At 41.4% G+C, this 20,493-nt stretch overlaps 1 protein-coding gene and 1 pseudogene across 4 annotated transcripts in view; one reads left to right on the forward strand and one right to left on the reverse strand.

Annotated features, from left to right (window-relative positions):
- Nucleotides 1-832, forward strand: part of TRAF5 (TNF receptor associated factor 5) — a 44,042-nt gene extending 43,210 nt beyond the window's left edge. For all 4 annotated transcript variants that reach the window (XM_059675213.1, XM_059675212.1, XM_059675215.1 and 1 more), the window contains one exon: nucleotides 112-832. In XM_059675213.1, the coding sequence (XP_059531196.1) occupies nucleotides 112-689 (578 nt within the window). In that variant the 3' untranslated portion in view covers nucleotides 690-832. The remainder of the gene's footprint in view (nucleotides 1-111) is intronic.
- A 15,156-nt stretch (nucleotides 833-15,988) lies between these two features.
- On the reverse strand, nucleotides 15,989-16,774 carry LOC132221096 (uncharacterized protein C1orf131-like; annotated as a pseudogene).
- Between the last annotated feature and the right edge of the window lie 3,719 nt (nucleotides 16,775-20,493).

Genomic DNA, 20,493 nt, shown 5'->3' on the forward strand with positions numbered 1-20,493 from the left:
AGGATTTTATCGGTTCTTTTCAGATAGCAAAATTCCACTTTGGGCAAATTCTAAAAACAACTCAGGCCTTACAGCATCTGTTTGTTTGTTTGTTTGTTTGTTTGTTTACAGTTGTTCTGGAAGGGGAGACGAACAAACACGACGCCCACATTAATATTCATAAAGCACAGCTGAATAAAAATGAAGAGCGATTCAAACTGCTGGAAGGCGCCTGCTACAATGGAAAGCTCATCTGGAAGGTGACTGACTATGCGATGAAGAAGAGGGAGGCGCTGGGCGGGCACACGGTGTCCATCTTCAGCCAGCCCTTCTACACCAGCCGGTGTGGCTACCGCCTCTGCGCCAGAGCCTACCTGAACGGGGACGGGTCCGGGAAGGGGACGCACCTGTCGCTGTACTTTGTGGTGATGCGAGGGGAGTTTGACTCACTGTTGCAGTGGCCGTTTCGGCAGAGGGTCACCCTGATGCTTTTGGACCAGAGTGGCAAAAAGAACCACATTATGGAGACCTTCAAGGCTGACCCCAATAGCAGCAGCTTTAAACGCCCCGACGGGGAGATGAACATTGCCTCCGGCTGTCCGCGCTTCGTGGCTCACTCCACTTTGGAGAATGCCAAGAACACCTACATTAAAGATGACACCATCTTCTTGAAAGTGGCAGTGGATTTAACTGACCTGGAGGAGCTCTAGGCACTGTTTCTGGGGGGATACGAGGACGTCTTGGGTCCAGGACCGTGGAGGAAACCTTTGGTTAGCGCGGTGACTGAATTTCAACTCAGTCCACATTTGTATTTGGCCTTTGCCCTTAGTGTTTGAAGTCAGTTTAAAACTTTCTAAGTGCTGTCTTCTTTTTACATTTAACTCTTTCCCAGTTTGAAAGTTAAAGTACTTAGGATATCCTCTTATTTATATTTTTCTATCTCTTGAAAGTTTATTGAAAGCAAGGTCTGGGACATCTCTTTTTTGCTGGTGCTTAGCATGGGGTCTGAGAGTAGGCACTCTATGTTAAATGTCAATGAGGACACAGGTGTAGAATTCCCAGTTGAAAATGCTTGGTATTTGGTCTGCTGGTTCTAGACTTGACCATATGCCTACAAAAGCCGTCTTCTAAGGTGGATTGTTCCAGATCAGTAGATGGATGGTGTAATTACAAGACAGTATGTCCAGTTGGAACAGACGTTTTTGGGTCAGATCCTGAATTACTACACCTCTAAATATTTTCATGAAGGTCACCAGTAGTCAGCAGACACAATTTTTGAAGGCTGCATAAGTGGTGACAAGAGTAGGCATCTTCATTCTCCCTGCTGAAATAAAGAAGGAAGTACCACATAGCATATAAAAAAGGAGATATAAACATCCAACTATAAAAACATCCAGATTTTGTTAGGGTCAACCATATGGAAAACTGACTGTTTTTATAGATCAAAAACAAATATTAAGAGTTTAATAAGGTTCAACTTAATGTATATATGTGTATGTATGTATACAAATAACTTAAAAGTTTTTGGGTAATAACAGTAAATTAATGTGAGGATGGGCAGAATTTAGTATATGATGGAGAAAATGTCATAAATGAATGAGGAATTTAAAACCTAGGGAAGACATCATTACAATTTCCCATGGTGTCAGAAGCACTCCCACCCAAAACTGATTGCTAAACACAGTTCTCCCATTCTTCTTGAGAAAATTTTTATTTCATAGATTGGTATGAAAATGGGTATTTATATAAACTTGTGACTGTTCTTGTTGCAATCCTAAGTATTCTGTGAAGAACAGAAGTGATTATGTTCTTATCATTTTTCTGTATGGGTCTGAAGGTGTATATTCAAGTCAAGATTGAGTCCTACTGACTCTTGATAGACCTGAGGTTAACAAAAAATACCCAGTTTGCCTGAGCCCTAATTCATTCTCATGCAACTGAGCCCCCCCCCCATGTGGCCTGGCTCCCTTGATCCTGCAAGGACAAGTGCCACCGGCTGAGGGACACTCAGCACAGCTCACTCAGGCGATGACCATGCACCTTACAACTGAACAGTTAACCTGAAGAAGAGGTATGATTTATTCCTGTGGCTTCTGGAATAACTGAAACTTCCTTAATCTCTTCTGTGAAATTTTCAAGATGCTAAAAAACTAAAGTGCAGAAATCATCTCAAAGGGTTAAATTCAAAGAAATAAGTTCACAATAGAAACACTCTCAAGAACTACACTGTAGCTGCTGGTAAACCCTGGTACAGTCGATGGTCAACATGTCAGGTCAGACAAACTCAGGAAGCCCTCCTCCAGACCACACAGGCGGTTTTCTGTGTTCGTTTTCCGTGTTTCTAATCAAGTTCAAGATCACCCCGTATTCCTGGGGAGTGGGAGATCATATTGTTATAACGAGTTTTAAGTAGATGATGTGAAAAACATTTTAAAGTGAATTTATTAAAATACTAGTTTTGTGTTTTATCCAACTTCTCCACATAAAAAGTGTAAGTGATGGCATGGTTTGCTTACCAATTCGTAATCCTCCATCATTGAAACAGTGATCACAAATGAGGTATTCTACAGTAAAAAGCCCCCCTTTCCTACAAAATAAGAGTTATAGTTTTTGTTTTAAAGAGGCAGATCCATGTAAAATATTTTTTCCTCTTTTACAATATGAAATCATTTTAATCTATGTCAATAAGATTCCAATTTTATTTACATTTTTATTTTATATCAATTCCTGGTGAAGAAAAAACAATACACTAGGCATAAAAGGGGCATTAACCTTGAGAAATATATTTGCAGGATTGAAGTAGGGTGTGGAAGTGGGGTCATACTAATGCATATTAACAGATCGGGGTTCAAAACCCTGATTTCCAAATATCCTGTGTTCGGAGAAAGAAGAAATAGTCACAGCCAAGTTCAACTCATAGGGCCAGCCTTGGATGCAAGTAAACAGGAGATACCAACCCTTTGTGTGGCCCCTCAGATAATCCATTGACACTGCCGATGCCGACTACCTTTTTTCTTTTAGAAAATGGTTGGAGAAGGCATGTTCAGAGGTAAGAGAAGTACAAGAGAGATGGGAAAGGAATGTCCGTAGGACCAAATGCCACCCTGAGAACAGTAGTGTTCCCTGTGCACCCACAGCTGACTCTTGAATCATTATCCAACCCCATGCTGCTCCCTCTTCTGTCTGTATCTCTGACCCTGGCCTTTGCTTAAGCTGCAGACTCCTATATCCAAGTACGCACTGATCATCTAAACTTAGAAGTCCTACAGGGACTTTAAAGTCAGCTTTACTAAAACTGAGCTGGAAATCTCCCCACTCTCCACCACCGCCAACCTGAATCCTCTGTGTATTCTACCCCAGATAATGACATCACCATCCAAATGAGAAGTTTGGACGCTGTTCTAGATTCCTCCCTCACTGTCTCCATCCAATCACCCACCCAGTTCTGCCAATATGACCCCCAGATAACTTTTTAAAATTATTCCTAACTACTTACCCCTACTGCCTACTTTTTAAAAAAGGTTATCTACCAGAAACCTTCAAAAAACATGAACAACATGTAATATGCAATCCAAATAACTTCTGGAAAGAACTACCCGAGGCCACTATACAGTGGTACTGAATTTAGGAGGAAAGCCAAAATTGGTATTTACAGATAGATGAATTCTTACTTATAAAATCCAAAAGAATTGGTTCAGCCGAATGACCAGACAGATCAACATACCAAAAAAACAAATTATCCTAGGGTTTATTACAAAGAGTATAAAACAGCAACAAAAGCTGGTAGGTAAAAACCTAAAGGAAAATGTGCAGAACAGCAAGAAAACTGGAAGACTTCACATGAATAAACAAGGGAAGACTCCAATTCATGGAGCAATAACCACATTACCAGACGGCCTCAATACTGTACTGGTATCAAATCTGGGCAAATTAATCTATACCAAAAAACAAATCCCGGAAAACAATGCCACGTGGCCACAATCTGTAACAGAACCTGAAATGAAATCACAAATTCCGGAAAAATGCTGCCATTTGTTGACACTCTTATAAAATTTGGCCCCACGATCTGAGGTTCTGGGCGATGTATGCGGAAACGCTCTGCAACGAGTCAAACCCCAGACATTAAGCCAAGCCCGTGCCCACAGGCCTGACTGTACGCCCTGTGCCCTGCGCCGGAAGAGCCCCGTGGGCCCCGCCCCTATCTGTGTCGTGGGAGGGGCATTTCCGGCCCTCTGACGTGTGCGCATGCGCGGAGGCCCCGCCCCGCCCACCCTGCTCATTACCTCGTGGCCCGGCGTCGGGCTCTGCAGAGGCAGCGGGTGCTCGCTGCCCTGGTTCCTCAGCACCCTCGGGCCGGGCTGGAGCCAGCCCAGGAAGGTCGTTTCCCTGCAGTTTACAGTAAGTGTCGGAGCTCTGGCTAGAGCTACACAGAGGCCGCGCGGGCGTTTTCTTTCTTCCTTTCCCCCAACTCCCTCCCCAGCCGGCCTCTCGGTCACATCCAGGACTGTGGACCTCTCCTCCCCAAATCAGGCCGCGCCCAGCGCTCAGGGTTCCCCCGGGAGATGAGCCCTTTCTGGTAAGCGTTTCTCATGCATAGTCATTGGCTTCGCATATCTACGGTAAAGCCTCAGTATCGTGGATAGTTTCTAGTGTCAGGAGAGTCATTTTATCGTAGGCTGATCTAAACAAGCAACATTCCGAGGGCAGCTCATCACCCAAACCAGGTTGAGCAGCACCACGTTATTGGAGGCCCTGCCGAAGGCCGCAGGGTGTGACCTTGGTCTGACCCTATTCTCAGGGCTTGCTCTTCCTCCCGTCTTGAGGGCCCGCAGACACCCCCCCCCCCCCCCCCCCGGAAATGTTCTTTCCTCCAACTCCCATTGGGAATCTGCTCTTTGTGGCAGCTTCTGAATCTTTCCTCTTTTCGTGAAAATCTCTCCCAAGGACCACCCATCTCGGTGCAGGGTCCTTTCCTAATCTCTCCTCCTACTAAATAAAAGAAACAATTAAAGAATCCCTTGAGAATAGGACACTGACCTAAGCGTTTTGCACGTATTCAATCATCACACCACTCCTTAGGTCAGTGGTTCTCAACCTTGGCTGCACATTAGAGTCACCGGGGAATCTGTTTAAAAATCCTGATTTCTGGGCCTCATCCTCCGGAAATTCTGTTTCTTTGTTACTCATGTTGTGGCCCCACCCCATAACAGAGAAACAGAATTTCCGGAGGACGAGGCCAGAAATCAGGATTTTAAAAAGATTCCCCGGTGATTCTAATGTGCAGCCAAGGTTGAGAACCACTGCCTTAGGTAGATACCAATGAGAAGACCGAGGCACAGAGAGTTTACATACTTTGCTTGCAGTAACAGCTGGGCGGGATGGAGTTGAAATTTGAATCTCCTGTGTAGCTTACCCCAGTGCTGGTGCTGTTGCCGCTTTCTCTTTCCCATACACCTGGACATCTCCCCCTGAGTTGTTTCTGGTGAGGAATTTTTCCTGAATGCTGTCTAGAATGTTCCTGTCTCTGAAAATGTGGCCGTTGTCTACAAACTTTCTCAGAGCTCTCCACACTGGCCCTTGAGTGCTCCGTTTTTACCAGGTGTCTAAGCTCTGAGTTTAGTAATATTTCACATCCTCAAAATGTACTTGATGCTTCGTTTTGTACTTTTAACCCAGTCCTGGTTAGTGAGCCTTCTTCCCCTGAATGTCATTATTGTTATCACTGTTCTCGGCAAACATTTCAGCAGTTTGTATAAGACAAGATAATTGCAGCCCTCCCCTCCGAAGCCTACATGTTAAGAACACCTGATTTAGAGACATAAAATGAACTGCAGTTCAAAAGGCAAGACTAAGCCAGATGGGAAGGGTCTTTAGCTTCTAGGCTGGTGGTTCTCAACCTTCCTAATGCCACGACCCTTTAATACAGTTCCTCATGCTGCGGTGACCCTCAATTTCATTGTTACAAATTGAACATAATTAAAGCATAGTGATGAATCACAAAAACAATATGTAATTATATATGTGTTTTCCGATGGTCTTAGGCGACCCCTGTGAAAGGGTCGTTCCACCCATAGGTTGAGAACCGCTGTTGTAGGCAGTGCAGAAACATTGGGAGTTTAAGAAGGTAAGTCTGGCGGCAATGTGAAGGATGTGAAGAAAGGCAGTGAGACTCATAGGTGACAGGTGGAATATTTTAGGTAGGTAGATTAGGGGTCTTAACGGGCTATGCCAAGCAGTATTGGGCTTAAGAGGAATTTTCAAGGACAAATCAAAAGGTTTGGTATCTGACTGAATATGGAATTGAAAGTCAGTGATAACAAGGCTTGAGGCTAGTACTGCTGCAGTTATGTCCTTTCTCTACTTGGTCTGGTGTTTAATTGTACTAGGTCATTTCTATAACATACATGCTCTAAGACAGCGGTTCTCAACCTGTGGGTCGCGACCTCTTTGGGAGTCGAACGACCCTTTCACAGGGGTCGCCTAAGACCATCGGAAAACACATACATAATTACATATTGTTTTTGTGATTAATCACTTTGCTTTAATTATGTTCAATCTGTAACAATGAAAATACATCCTGCATATCAGACATTTACATTACTATTCATAACAGTAGCAAAATTACAGTTATGAAGTAGCAATGAAAATAATTATATGGTTGGGGGTCACCACAACATGAGGAACTGTATTAAAGGGTCGCGGCATTAGGAAGGTTGAGAACCACTGCTCTAAGAGCTGTCTTTACTGATCATGATAGACATTAAAAAACACAATAAGGGAATTCTACAAACAACTTTATACTTATCTCAGATGAAATGGATCACCAAAACTACCAAAATTCACCCAAGAAGAAAGGGATAAGGAAAACTCTCCAGTGCCATGTAGTTTCATTGGCGAATTTTACCAAACGTTTAAGGACAAAGTAATAGTCATTCTGCACAAGCTATTCAGAGAATAGAAGAGGAAGGAAAACTTCCCAACTCATTTTATTAACCCAATGTTTCCTGATACCAAAACCAGATTTTAAAAAAACCTGAAAACCAAATCAGTGTTCCTCATAAACAAAGATGCAAAAAATCCTAAAAAAAAAATAGCAAACTGAATCCAGCAATGTGTAAAAGAAAAACACTTTGTCACTATCATTTATCCCAGGAATTCATGGCTGGTTCAACATTTGAAAATTAGTATATCTTACTCTATTAACAGACTACATAAGAAAAACTACATATTCCTATCAATAGATGCAAAAAAAAAGCACTTGGCAAAATTCAATATTGATGATTTTAAAAACTCAGCACCATGAACCCAACAGATTCAACTGTGTTCTTTAAAAAAGAAAAAAACTCGACCAAGATGAGGAAAATCATATTTGGAGCCCCAAACAGAGTCTAATCCATCTAGAAGTCCTTGGCTCTTTAACAGCTGTAGAAATGACCACTGTCTGTAATCCAGAGAACTAGCAGTGTGACTTGCTTCATAAGAGGACTCAGTAGCTGGAGCTCCTGGCCAGCTGAGCTTTGCCTGGCCTGGGCTTCCCAAATAAGACTGTTTGCACCTGCAACTCAGCACCCCTGCTCCCATCTCCATCAAAGAGGCTACATTGCTGAAATGGTAGAGAGATGGTGAAGAGTGAGGAGAAGTGGCAGTAGCATTTGATATGGTCTTGATAGTCTTACCAGGAGATGGCATTCACTACTTCTGTGTGTGTGTGTGTGTGTATATATATATATTGATTTCAGAGGGGAAGGGAGAGGGAGAAAGAGATAGAAACATCAAGGATGAGAGAGAATCATTGATTGGCTGCCTCCAGCATGCCCCCTACTAGGGATGGAGCCTGCAACCCAGGCATGTGCCCTTGGCTGGAATCAAACCCAGGACCCTTCAGTCTGCAGGCCAATACTCTGTCCACTGAGCCAAACCAGTTAGGGCTCTGTACTGTGCTTTCTATCTTAAAAATTGTCTCTATTTATAAAGAGCAAACAAATAGAATGTGTACTTACCAGTAAGTTACATAAAATAAGTGCCTGTGTTCATTATCAGTGTTCCAAAAACAAACATGAATAAATAACAAACTAGGAATAGCAGGGACTCTGATAAAAGGAATCTACAAAACCTAGAGCTAACGTCATGCTTAATGGTGAAAGGGTGAATGTCCCCTACTCCTGATACAATATTGTATGTCAATTATAATTCAATTAAAATTGTTATTTTTTATTTAATTTATCTTTATTGCTGAAAGTATTATAGATGTCCCCCTTTGTTCCCCCCCCCATCAATCCCCTCCATCCCGTACCTGCCCCCCACCCAGGCCTTCACCACACTATTGTCTGTGTTCATGAGTTATGCATATATGCATGTAAGTTCTTTGGTTAATCTCTTCCACAAACCACCACAACCCCCCTCGCCTTCCCTCAAGATCATATAGCTGTGCTTTGTGGGGGAGAGAGTGTATAAAAGTAAAATCAGGAAACCCAGTTATTGGCTGTTACAGTACTTTAAGTAAGAGATTTTGGTGGATTGGGCTAGAATAGACTTTCTCAATTTTGTCCCTTGTCATTGGGGTTGGATTATTTTAGTTGTGAAGAACTTTCCTGTGCATTGTAGGATATTTAGCTATATCCCTGGCCTCTAACTACTAGATCCCAAGTAGCAACTAAATTGTGACAAAATTCCAAGTTGTGATAACCAAAAATTGTTCCAGACATTAAAAAAAATACACATAGGCCAATAAAACAATAGAGTGCCCAGAAATAAACTCATACATATATAGTCAACTCATCCTTGACAAGGGTACCAAAAATCACAGTGGGGAAAGAAGTACTTCAATAAATGGTAATGGGAAAACTGGACCACATCTCACACTACACACAAAAGTCAACTCAACATGGATTACAAGCTTGAATATAAGACCTGAAACTATAAAACTTAAAGAAAACATGGGGAATAAGCTCCTTGACATCAGTTTTGGTGGTGATTTTTAAAATTTGATTTGTGTTTTTAATCATATGACTGTGCTTTGTTATAAATCAGATCTTGACACTCCCCTGCTTAAAAGCCTCCAGTCACTTCCCACTATCTATACTAATAAAAGGGTAATATGTTAATTAGACTAGATAGACCGGTTGTCTTCCAGACGTCATCCCGGATGTCCTTCCTGACAAAGCTGGGGCCCGGGCGGTGTCGCCCGGGGTTCCGGGTGCCTGTGGCCTGCAAGAGGGAGGGAAGCCCGGGTCCCGGTTGCCTGCAGCCGGCCAGAGGAGGGAAGCCTGGGGCCTGGGTGCGGGGGCCAAGGCAGAGGTGGTTAGGGGTGATTGGGGCAGGCAGGCAGGCGAGTGGTTAGGGGTGATCAGGTAGGCAGGTAGGTGAGTGGTTAGGAGCCAGCAGTCCCAGATTGCGAGAGGGTGCAGGCCAGGCTGAGGAACACCCCCCCTCCCGCATGAATTTCGTGCACCGGGCCTCTAGTATTTAGGATGAAATTCCAACTCCTTAACATAAAGTTGGTTTTATACTTTTACATTGCCTGGTCCATGTCTACCTCTTAGCTCAGTTCATACCTTTCCCCTTTGACTACGATGCTTGAGATTTACTTACCATCTTTCTGAATATCAAAAAAATGCTAAACTTGTTCTACCTCAAGGTCTTTGAACTTATTTTTTATCTGATCAAAAGTTTTTTCCTACAAGTTTTTTCTTTCACATGACTGGATGATTCTCATCTTTCAAATGTCAGGTCAAGAGTCACCTATTTAGAAGCAGACATTCCTATCCAGCAGGGCACTTCAATTATAGCACCTGCTTATTTTCTTCATAACAATTATCCTTAGAAATTATTTGGTTTCTTCTCCTGAAACTAGAATATAATCTCTGTGAATGTAGAAATCTTGTCTGTTTTGTTCACTACTATATTTCTAGTACTGGGTTGGGGCTTAGTAAATAAATTAGGTGTATGAATGTGTGTATTAGGAGAAAAATGGTTTTACTTACAGAAATGGCTAAGTCTCCAAAGAGCTTAGTTTTACTTTAAAGTGCAGAGTGAAATAGATGTTCCAAAGAAAATGTTTGTTAGAGACGAAGGATTAAAGGGATGGACAAATAAAAGGGCAGGAGGAGTAATATACTCATTGAAATTGTGTGACTAGATGAGATTTCTAAGAGCACTGTTTCTCAAAGTGCCACGGCTTCTTGAATTGCTAGAGGTCTCCCTCCAGATCTTCTAGTGAAGATCTCTGGGTGTGGAGCGCAGGAATTGCCTTTTTAAAGCTTCTTTGTCTCTCTTATGTGTATTAAAGTTTAGGAACCAATGGGATAGTGATAGAGAGGAGCAATCAAAAGATTCATCCTGAAGATGGCCTGTCTCTAAGGGTGGGAGGGAAACATGAAGCCCAAGGAGATAGGAATGATGGGCTGCAGGTGGCAGGGAGAACCTCGAGTTCTGAAGGGCAGCCACAGTCGCAGCCGTCCTTCATTGGTCCATTAGTCTGCTTGCGCTGCCGCAGTGCTGCAGTTCCACAGACTGTGTGGCTTTTAAACAAGTTTATTTTCTCACAGTTCTAGAGGCTGGAAAGTCCAAGATCCACGTTCCAGCAGAGTGTGGTTTCTGGTGAGAACTCTTTCTGGCTTGCAGACAGCCTCCTTCTTGGTGCATCCTCACATGCCTTTTCTACTGGTGTCGCTCCTGTGTTTGTATGTGTGTGGGGTGTGTATCTCTTTCCTCTTAGAAGGCCATTAGTCCTATCAGATGAAGGGTGCACCGTTACGATCTTACTTAACTTTACCTCCTAAAGACTCTCTAAATTCGGTCATATTGGGGTTAGAGCTTCAATAGTAAATGACCTTTGCAGGGACACAGTTCAATCTATAACAGTTGGTGTTTCCCTTTATCAGTGAAGAAAACCAGTTTGACATAATGTAATCCAGAGTATCACCACATCAATACTAAATTCTTGTTGTAGGTTATAAAGCAAAATTCAACTAAAACAGGGTTCTTATTTTGATCAAATCTGTATGAGATGCTTGTCAAGGTTATGGAAATACATACTTGACTTTTGTTTTGATGACAGATACTCAAATTAAGGGTATACTTCAGGGGTCCTCAAACTATGGCCTGCGGGCCACATGCAAATACAAATATTGTATTTGTTCCCATTTTGTTTTTTTACTTCAAAATTAGATATGTGCAGTGTGCATAGGAATTTGTTCATAGTTGTGTGTTTTTTTAACTATAGTCGGCCCTCCAATGGTCTGAGGGACAGTGAACTGGCCCCCTGTTTAAAAAGTTTGAGGACCTCTGGTATACATGGTTATCATTTAATAGAAATATAGAACTATTTTCTGAATAACTAAACCTGACCCACTTTCCATTCATAATTAAAATGTGGTTTCTATTTCCTTTGTTCCAAAAACCATTATTTTGCTTTTAAATTCTCTAATGACTTGTCAATATTTTGGTTTTACAGCCATGGCAGGCAGGTTTTGTAGACATGAATAAGAAGTTCCCACGCACAAGTCCTGAAGATGCCAGGGCCAGCAGAAATGAAGGTGGGAGCTTTTCTCACTGTAAGACCTTTTCAGTAATTTCACATACGTTCTATAAAGTATCTTATTTGTTTCTCTTTCATTTGTTGCTAATATTTGAGAGGATAATTGTGTCATACTTGATATCAATCTAAGGCAAACACAAACAAACGGGGACAAAAGAGCAAAGCCAGAAACACCACCAACCCCAACGTAGATCAACATCTTTCTCTTCAGATGACGGTGTATTTCCCTCTTCTTCTTCGTCTTCTGAGAGCGAGACAGATTCAAGTACTAACGGTATGTTTATCACCCTGTTAGGGATTTTTGTTTATAAGTTAAATTATTTAGAGAAAAATTATTAAAATCCTTTATAACTTCTGTTTATTCAACAAATGTTTATTGAGAATATGCACTGTGCTCCAGGCATAATGGTAAGCATGCCATGATCCCATCAGCCAAGGAACTGTTATTTTATTGGGCGATAAAGATAGTCCATTACAGTATAGATGAGAGCTGTGACTTGGCACACATGAGTGAAGGAGACAGGAAAGGCTTTAAGAGGAAATTCTATCTAAATTGAGACTTGGAGGAGGAGGAGGCATTTTCCAGACAAAAGCTGGAGGAGTAGAATTCAGGAAGGTTGATTATAAGCTAAAGGAATTGCATATGCTAAATAACCACTGTTGACATTTGGTTTCTGATTCTTTCTCAAGTAACATGCTTTCACTTCTATTTCTTGATTTATCATGGGCTAATATGAGTTCTTGGTTGTAAGTAAAGGAAACAACTCTGGCTGGTTTAAATGGGGAAGGCATAAAAGGATATTGAGTAACCCACAGAATTGCCAAGAAGCTAGAGAATTAATCTCTGAATATATATAGGAACAAAGTGAAACTTTGCAGCTGGAACCACAGGCAAAGTCATGCCACAGAGCTTAGGCTGCTGAGGGCCCACTGCGACCACTGCCATTCCTGTACCTGGATCCCTCAGCCTGCATTGCCATGGTCACCAAATGCCATCACTGCCGCTGCAGCCACTAGACACTGGGTATTTCTGCCATCACCACAAAGTGGATTCTTCAGTATCTTTGCTTCTTGTGTCACCACCTCCTAGGCCAGTGATGGTGAACCTTTTGAGCTCGGCATGTCAGCATTTTGAAAAACCCTAATTTAACTCTGGTGCCATGTCACATATAGAAATTTTTTGATATTTGCAACCATAGTAAAAGATTTATATTTTTGATACTTATATATTTAAATGCCATTTAACAAAGAAAAATCAACCGAAGAAATGAGTTCACGTGTCACCTCTAACACGCGTGTCATAGGTTCGCCATCACTAGGCAGTGATTGACAGCCTGATCACATGTCCATGTCCCAGCTGCATAGGAAACTGGAAAAGCTAGTATTTTCAGCACTGATGGTGGGAGGCATACAGAAGAACCTTCACCAAACATAGAAAGGAGAATCAGGTACCAGGCAGTCAAATTATAGCAAATGTTCTCCACATTCAACTGTAGGCATTATCCATTGATTAGTTCACATTAAATTACTCCTTTTTCTTACCTATTCTTTCCTGTCAGTGTTTGTTAGTAGTATTATAGTTTTTCCATTAGTTAATTTGGCATCAATATTATACTTGTAATTCTAGTTATTGTTCCATCAACTTTAGTCAAATATTTTACTCTCTTTTATATAGGCACCCCACCCTTTCTTTACTCCATCTTTTCTTCCTATTGTATATATATTTTTGTTTTCAGTAGTTAATATTTATAGTCTGATCTACAACCAAAAGTAACTCATTCATTTTTTTGTTCATAAACTCACTTTAAAGGTTCAAAACCAATAATCAGCATTTAAATTATTACCGCTCTATAAATATTGCTATTGCAGTGTCAAGTCGTGTGCTAGGGTTACATTCCCTTTCACGGACCCAGTATCCTGGTTACTGGGACTCACAGGAGAATGTTTCCAGTCGTGATATCAAGTGCATTGACAGTCCATCACTTGCTTAAAACCATGCCCTGTGTTCGTATTACTTCATATTTGAACTGACTTTCTTGTATAGTTTTTTTTTTTCTTAGAGTTTCTAGTTCTAACATTGGTTTTTTTATTGTTGCAAGGAAGTTAATGTAATGTCTCCATAACAAAAAGATTTCCCATCCTTTTAATCATGGAGTTTATTTCTTTTCCCTAGAGATGTTCTTGCTTGCCTATTTAAACTGGACCATTTCTAATTCTTTTAAAATCTAATTCTTTTAGATTCTACCAGCAGAAAAGTTAAGAGAAAGAGAGGACAGAAAAGGAATAAAAGGAGAAAAGAAAGAAAGGTAGGTAACTGTGAATAATTTAATATAAAATTGGTTATAGGATTCTGTACCTTATTTATTAAAGAAAACAAAATCTCCAGGGACATTTTTTAAAATATATTTTTATTGATTTCAGGGGGAGAGAGAGAGAAACATCAATGATGAGAGAGAATTGATTGGTTGCCTCCTGCATACCCCACACTGGGGATTGAGCCCGCAACTTGGGCATATGCCCTGACTGGGAATCAAACCATGACTTACTGGTTCATAGGTCAGCACCCAACCACTGAGCCACACCATGGGTGCTCTACATGGAATTCTAATAAGATATAAGGGAGGACGTGTTTAACTTGGTAGTTAACATGGAGCTAACCCAATACTGTCCTTTTTCTTTTAAAAAAAAATACTCAGAAAACTACACAGACAGATAAAGACTTATTTCCCAACTTTGAGTTCAATTTCAGGGATGAAGTGAAGTGGTAGAAGGGTGAGGAGGTGGGGGGCGGTCTTTATGTTTCCAAGGCATGGATGGGGAGAAGATACTCACCTAGTTCTCAGTGTTACCTGTTCATACGGGTATATTCTGAGATGTCTGTCATTCTGTCTGGCACTGACATGTCTTCATTCCTGTCTGCCTGTCCCTTCAGGTATAGTGGTTCTCTCTGTCACTTCCATGTCACATGTAAGGACATGGGCATAATTCTGCTTCCTCACTGCCATGCAGGGGTACTAAATGCAAGGCTATTTAAAGCCTGGTCAGCATAACCTCCTCTCCCAGTCATTGTTACTATCCACGCCTCAGAATACAGCCTCCTTCCCCCCACCTTAGATTTCTGTGGAATTTTACTGCTTCCCTGGTGCTCCATGAATCAGGATACAGGGCCCTTCTTTTTAGAATCTATCAATGTCTATCCCAGGGGTGGGCAAACTTTTTGACTCGAGGGCCACAATGGGTTCTTAAACTGGACCGGAGGGCCGGAACAAAAGCATGGATGGAGTGTTTGTGTGAACTAATATAAATTCAAAGTAAACATCATTACATAAAAGGGTACGGTCTTTTTTTTTTTTTTTAATATATTTTATTGATTTTTTACAGAGAGGAAGGGAGAGAGATAGAGAGTTAGAAACATCGATGAGAGAGAAACATCGATCAGCTGCCTCCTGCACATCTCCTACTGGGGATATGCCCGCAACCCAGGTACATGCCCTTGACCGGAATCGAACCTGGGACCTTTCAGTCCGCAGGCCGACGCTCTATCCACTGAGCCAAACCGGTTTCGGCGGGTACGGTCTTTTTTTGTTGTTAGTTTTATTCATTTCAAACGGGCCGGATCTGGCCCGCGAGCCGTAGTTTGCCCACGGCTGGTCTATGCTCTTATCACTTCCCCACAATATCTTCTTCCCCTTACTCTGGAGAAATTTCTATTTTTATTGCAACTTGAGGTCAGGTTGTGGGGAGGTGAGACTCAGTCTTGTTCTTTTCAGTTGTGTTTCTTCCTAACATGTTATCTCCATGTAGAAGCTTCTCTAGTCCCCTAGTGGCTTACATTTTTAAAAATCAAATTCAGGAAGAGTTCCTTTTTTTTGTTTGTTTTTTTGTTTACTACCCTGGTTTATTTCTTCCTAAAGCAATGAACTCACAGCTGCCTAGCTATTTAAAAGGAGTATGGGGGAAGGAATAAGGAAAAAATGAATTCATAGGAGAGAAAAAAGTTAGTATTTCAAAACTATTATCATGTGTTAGAAAAATTATTGAAATGACAAATTTAGGGAATAATATTTGCTAATATTTGTCAATATTTACTATGTATCAGAGCTGTTCTAAGAACTTTACATGTATCAGGTAATCTAATCATCACAGTAATTAAATAAGTCCCATTACTATTCTGATTTTACAGATAAGGAAACAGATACAGAGGAGTCAAGTAATTGTACTAGGTTTTTGTTTGTTTGTCTGTCTGTTTGTTTTTCAGTATCTCAGAGCCTGTATTCACACCCAAGAAATCTGGCTCTGTAGTTTACTTTTTTTTTTCCAGCAACCAGAAGCTTTATTGTTTCTATTTGATTTTTTCCCTAAAAAAGCAGCCCAAGAAAGCCGAAATAAATAATGGCCTGGAAGTCTTGCACAGGTCCAGTTTTAGTACAGTGGCCCTTTCCCGTTCCTCTCTTCAGTTCGTATAGTACTTCACTTAGCCACTCGGAAAGAATTTATTTTCTCAATATCAACTGGGTTCAGAATCAGTGGCCCTTTTTGAATTTTCCAACCTGTCCAATCCGTCCACTTGACAGAATACTGGGAGCTGATCTCTTCTTTTTGGATTTCCTGTCTTTCTGCCTTTTCCTCTTCTTTTTCTTGAAAATGTCTGTGTCCTGGGCCATTCTTTCTTCTTCCTTTGCTGCCCTTTTTTCTTTGATCTGCTCCTGCAAAACCTTGTAATTCAGTAACTCCTTTTGGGAGGCTGCACACCCAGCATAACCTCGAGTACAGAGGAGAGGGAACTGCTGCAGCAGGAGGGGCCGGGGCCTGCAGGGGCCCCAAGGGGGTTCACAGGGCACATTGCAGCTCTTCTCTGAGCTCCGAAGCTCGGAGCCTCTTTCTCTGACCTCTTACAAGAGAACCAGCTGGGGAGCGGGCTCTGTCCCCAACACCACTGAAGTCCCCACATCTCTCTCCGTGTTTTCCCTTTTCTTTCTGATCCTTTTCTGTTCTGCTTCATCTTCTGTCCTCCAAAGTCGTAGAGGTTCTGGAGCACAGCATCCAGAACAGACAGGAGGGCCCCAACCCCGGCTGGTGTCGGGCTCCGTGGGACCACCCAGAGCCCCCGGGATGCTGAGCACACGCCCTCTCTTCCCTGTAGTTTACTTTAACTACTATGACGTTGAAGAGAAGGGTACGAATCAGGTTTTCATAAAGGCTGGCCTGGCTCCCTGGTGGAGCATTGACCTGTGAACCAGGAGGTTGAAGTTCCATTCCTAGTGGGGGCATGCAGGAGATGGCCAGTAGGCGGCTCTCTCTCATCATTGATGTTTCCATTTCTCTCCCTCTCCCTTCCTCTCTGAAATCAATACAAATATATACTTTTTTAAAAAAAAGATTGGGAAGAATTAGTGGATAGGGCCCCAGAATATTAAATGTCCTATAGTGTGAGTAATGGTTGTGAACAATAAAGAATTGATTTCTCCAGAATCCACAAAGAACACCTGTTGAGAAACAGTACATTATAGTAGTATAGGCTCTAAATTGCTGAAATTGACTCAAAAAGTTTTTTTTTTAAAACATAGACTACTCTTTATGGAAAACATTGCAAATGTTACCTGAAAATAAATTGATAGGCAGTGGAAACTTAGTTCTTTTAAGATTTTTCAGGGAATAGGTAAGTCTGATATTACGTATAATATTCTCTCCCAGAATATGAAAGTATAAAGATTGCCTTTTAATTGATTTTATGAAATTAATAAAGTAGGAAAATTAGATTTTGAAAAATATTACTAGAGACAATGAGGAAATTTTATTATGATAAAAGGGTCAACATATCAGAAAGATATAACAAGTATAAATGTATTCATGCTGTTGTGAGTTGAATGGTATCCCAAATTCATGTTCACCCTGAACCTCAGAATGTGACCTTATTTGGAAATAGAGTCTTTGCAGATGTAATTAGTTAACATAAGATCATGCTGGAAAGGGGAACTGGAGTGTTCCAAATTCCATGACTGGCATTGTTACAAGAAGAGGAAAGGGCACACAGACATGAGTTCAAGAATAAACCCTTAAATTTATGGTCAGTTTACTAAAGTGCCAAGGTAATTCAGTGGAGAAATGATAGTCCTCCCAACAGATGGTTCTGGGACAATAAACTCTCCAAATGCATACAAATAATTTTGAAAGATATGCAAGAAATCTGTAATATTTGTTGTAGACTTTGGGAAGAATTAGGTAGCTGGATGGCCAGAGTGAAACGAGAACTTTTTATCTTTCAAATTTCAAATCATGTGGATATAATCACTACTGAAAAATAAAGTTAAGTCTATGCCCTAGTCAGTTTGGCTCAGTGGATGGTGTGTCAGCTTGCAGACTGAAGGGTCCCAGGTTTGATTCTGGTCAAAGGCACATGCCTGGGTTGCAGGCTCGATCCCTAGTAGGGGGTGTGCAAGAGGCAGCCGATCAGTGATTCTCATCATTGATGTTTCTATCTCTCGCTCCCTCTCCATTCCTCTCTGAAATCAATAAAAACATGAAAGAAAGAAAAGTTCTTGTATCTCTATTTTATTGAAGCAATCATTAATAAAATCATTTATTTTTGTTTTGTTTTGTTTTCTAGGACAAAAGATGAAACATCAAGAAAAAGAAAGAGAAGGAAAAAAGAAGGAAACAACCAGATGGTGTCACCGTTACAAGGTCTCGTGAATTTTCTGTTTAAGGAGTTTATTTTATGATACTTTTAGTTTGGGTTTACATGTTTACTGGTTTGTCAAGACCACAGCAGTTACAGTGTCCAATATGTTAAAGAAAAAAATAATTTTGTCAGTTACATACAATGTAAATATACTTCAAAATTTAGATTTTTGTCATCTCTTAAATATCTCAATCAAGATTAGTAGAGCAGACCCACATGCTTCAAAACATCAAAAATTGCCAGTTGGATTATTGTAATCTCTGTACCCTGGGAGAGATGACATACAGTAAGTTGTCTGCTTTCAAATTTTATTTTAAAAAGTACATATTAACATATTTTATAAAGCTTGTTAGAGTACTTTAGTATAATTAAAATACAGAATTGCAAGTCCTTAGAAAAAGAATCTATTAAAAAGAAATATATCCAGTGATTCTTAAATATCAAAATATCAAAGTTGGTTTTCATCTTGTCTTATGTCTTGTGTTGGAATAGTTAGGGTACAGTCTGCTCTTCTAAATCATCAGGTGCTTAGAAATTATTTAAGTTGCTAAACATGATATCTAAACTTGAATATTTTATATCTGTATTTGTGATTATCCTTCTTTTTGTATTTGTCCACATTTTTATGGGCTTTAAAAAGGCAGAGACTTCTTTTAGAAAAGAAATACTGCCCATACGAATTGTATGGATGTCCAGAGCAATGATTAATCTGTTTCAGATGAGCAGATCATGCACGTCTCCCCAAAGGAGAGCATAGTATTTGACTTGAACATTGAAGGATGCATAAGTTTTATTAGGTAGACACTTCAGAATTTCACCTGGTAGTTGGCATTGGATTTTATTGTATGGAATTAGAAACTCACTAATAAGCTTCACTTCTCTCAAAATTGATGCAATACGGATATTAAGTACTTGATTGACTTGAAATAATTTGAGGTTGGAAGTGGCTGAACATTCTAACATTCAAAATAAATATCCAAGATTTGCAAATACAAGAAATTTACTGTTATTTCCATTGCCATTCATTTCTGTTCATTCTTTCCAAATCCTTATTTGTGGGTTTTTCCTCCACAAGGCAACTAAACTTACCATTTGAAATTTAGATTTTCATAGATGTACTTCATTTTTCTCCCCTTTTTTTTAGGCCACAGAAAAGGGAGCTGCTGAGAGAAAGCCACTGTATATAAAACATTTAATCTGATGATAAACCTTGATGATTAATAGTATTAAGTTTTAATGACTGTACTAGTATATTGAGTTTGAAGTAAAGCTCCAGTGTTAATTTAACTTAATTTTCAAGGTTTAATGTGCTCTCATCTTAACATAATGTTATCCAAAGTTTGTTTTCTACACTAAGTATCAAGAAAAGTGTAAGTGTACATAATATAGCATGTCATGAATTTATACTAATCAGTTTTAATTTTTGTCTGCAGAGGGTCTGAAACCAGGCTAAACTTTTGATTTCCAAAACTCAGCCTTTTGATTTAAGGTGGCCAAATGAGGATGCAGAGCCCAGCATTGTGAAACCACAGAAACACTGAAGAGCTGGGGCATGGATGTCTTTAACACCACGTCTAGACTCCGGAGAACAGTGTGACCAGGCAATAAAGAGTTGGGAAGTCACATTTTACTTGCCAAGGCCCACATCCAACACTTGAGAGCCTGAAGGGGGTCCTGGATCAGGGTGGGGGTCCCCTTGAGGGGTGGGGCTGGCCTGGGCGAGGGGCCTGGGGTGGTTTGGAGGCTGGCCACACCCCAGCAGGGTGTGGGGGGTCCCCACTGGGGGATGGCCTGGCCTGGACAAGGGGCTGGGGCAGTTTGCAGGCCAGCCACATCCCCATCGGAGTGTTGGGGCGGTGTGTCTGCTGGGGGCAGGGCCAGCCTGGGCAAGGGGCTGATGGCCATTTGCAGGCTGGCCATGCCCCCATTGGGGTGAGGGTCCCCATGAGGGGTGTGGCCAGCCTGGGCAAGAGGCTGAGGGCTGTTTGCAGGCCATCCACATCCCCATGGGGTGGGGGTCTCCGCTGGGGGCCGGGCTGGCCTGGGCGAGGTGCTGAGGGCTGTTTGCAGGCCATCCACATCCCCATGGGGTGGGGGTCTCCGCTGGGGGCCAGGCTGGCCTGGGCGAGGTGCTGAGGGCCGTTTGCAGGCCATCCATGCCCCCATCGGGGTGGGGGGTCCCTGCTGGGGAGCTGGCAGTGTGGGCAAGGGGCCTGGATTGGTTTGCAGGCTGGCCAAGCCCCCATGCTGATTTGTCCCTCCCGAACTTTTTTCTCCATTTCCTCATCAGCAG

This window comes from Myotis daubentonii, chromosome 18, assembly GCF_963259705.1.
Source record: "Myotis daubentonii chromosome 18, mMyoDau2.1, whole genome shotgun sequence".
Taxonomy (NCBI): Eukaryota; Metazoa; Chordata; class Mammalia; order Chiroptera; family Vespertilionidae; genus Myotis; species Myotis daubentonii.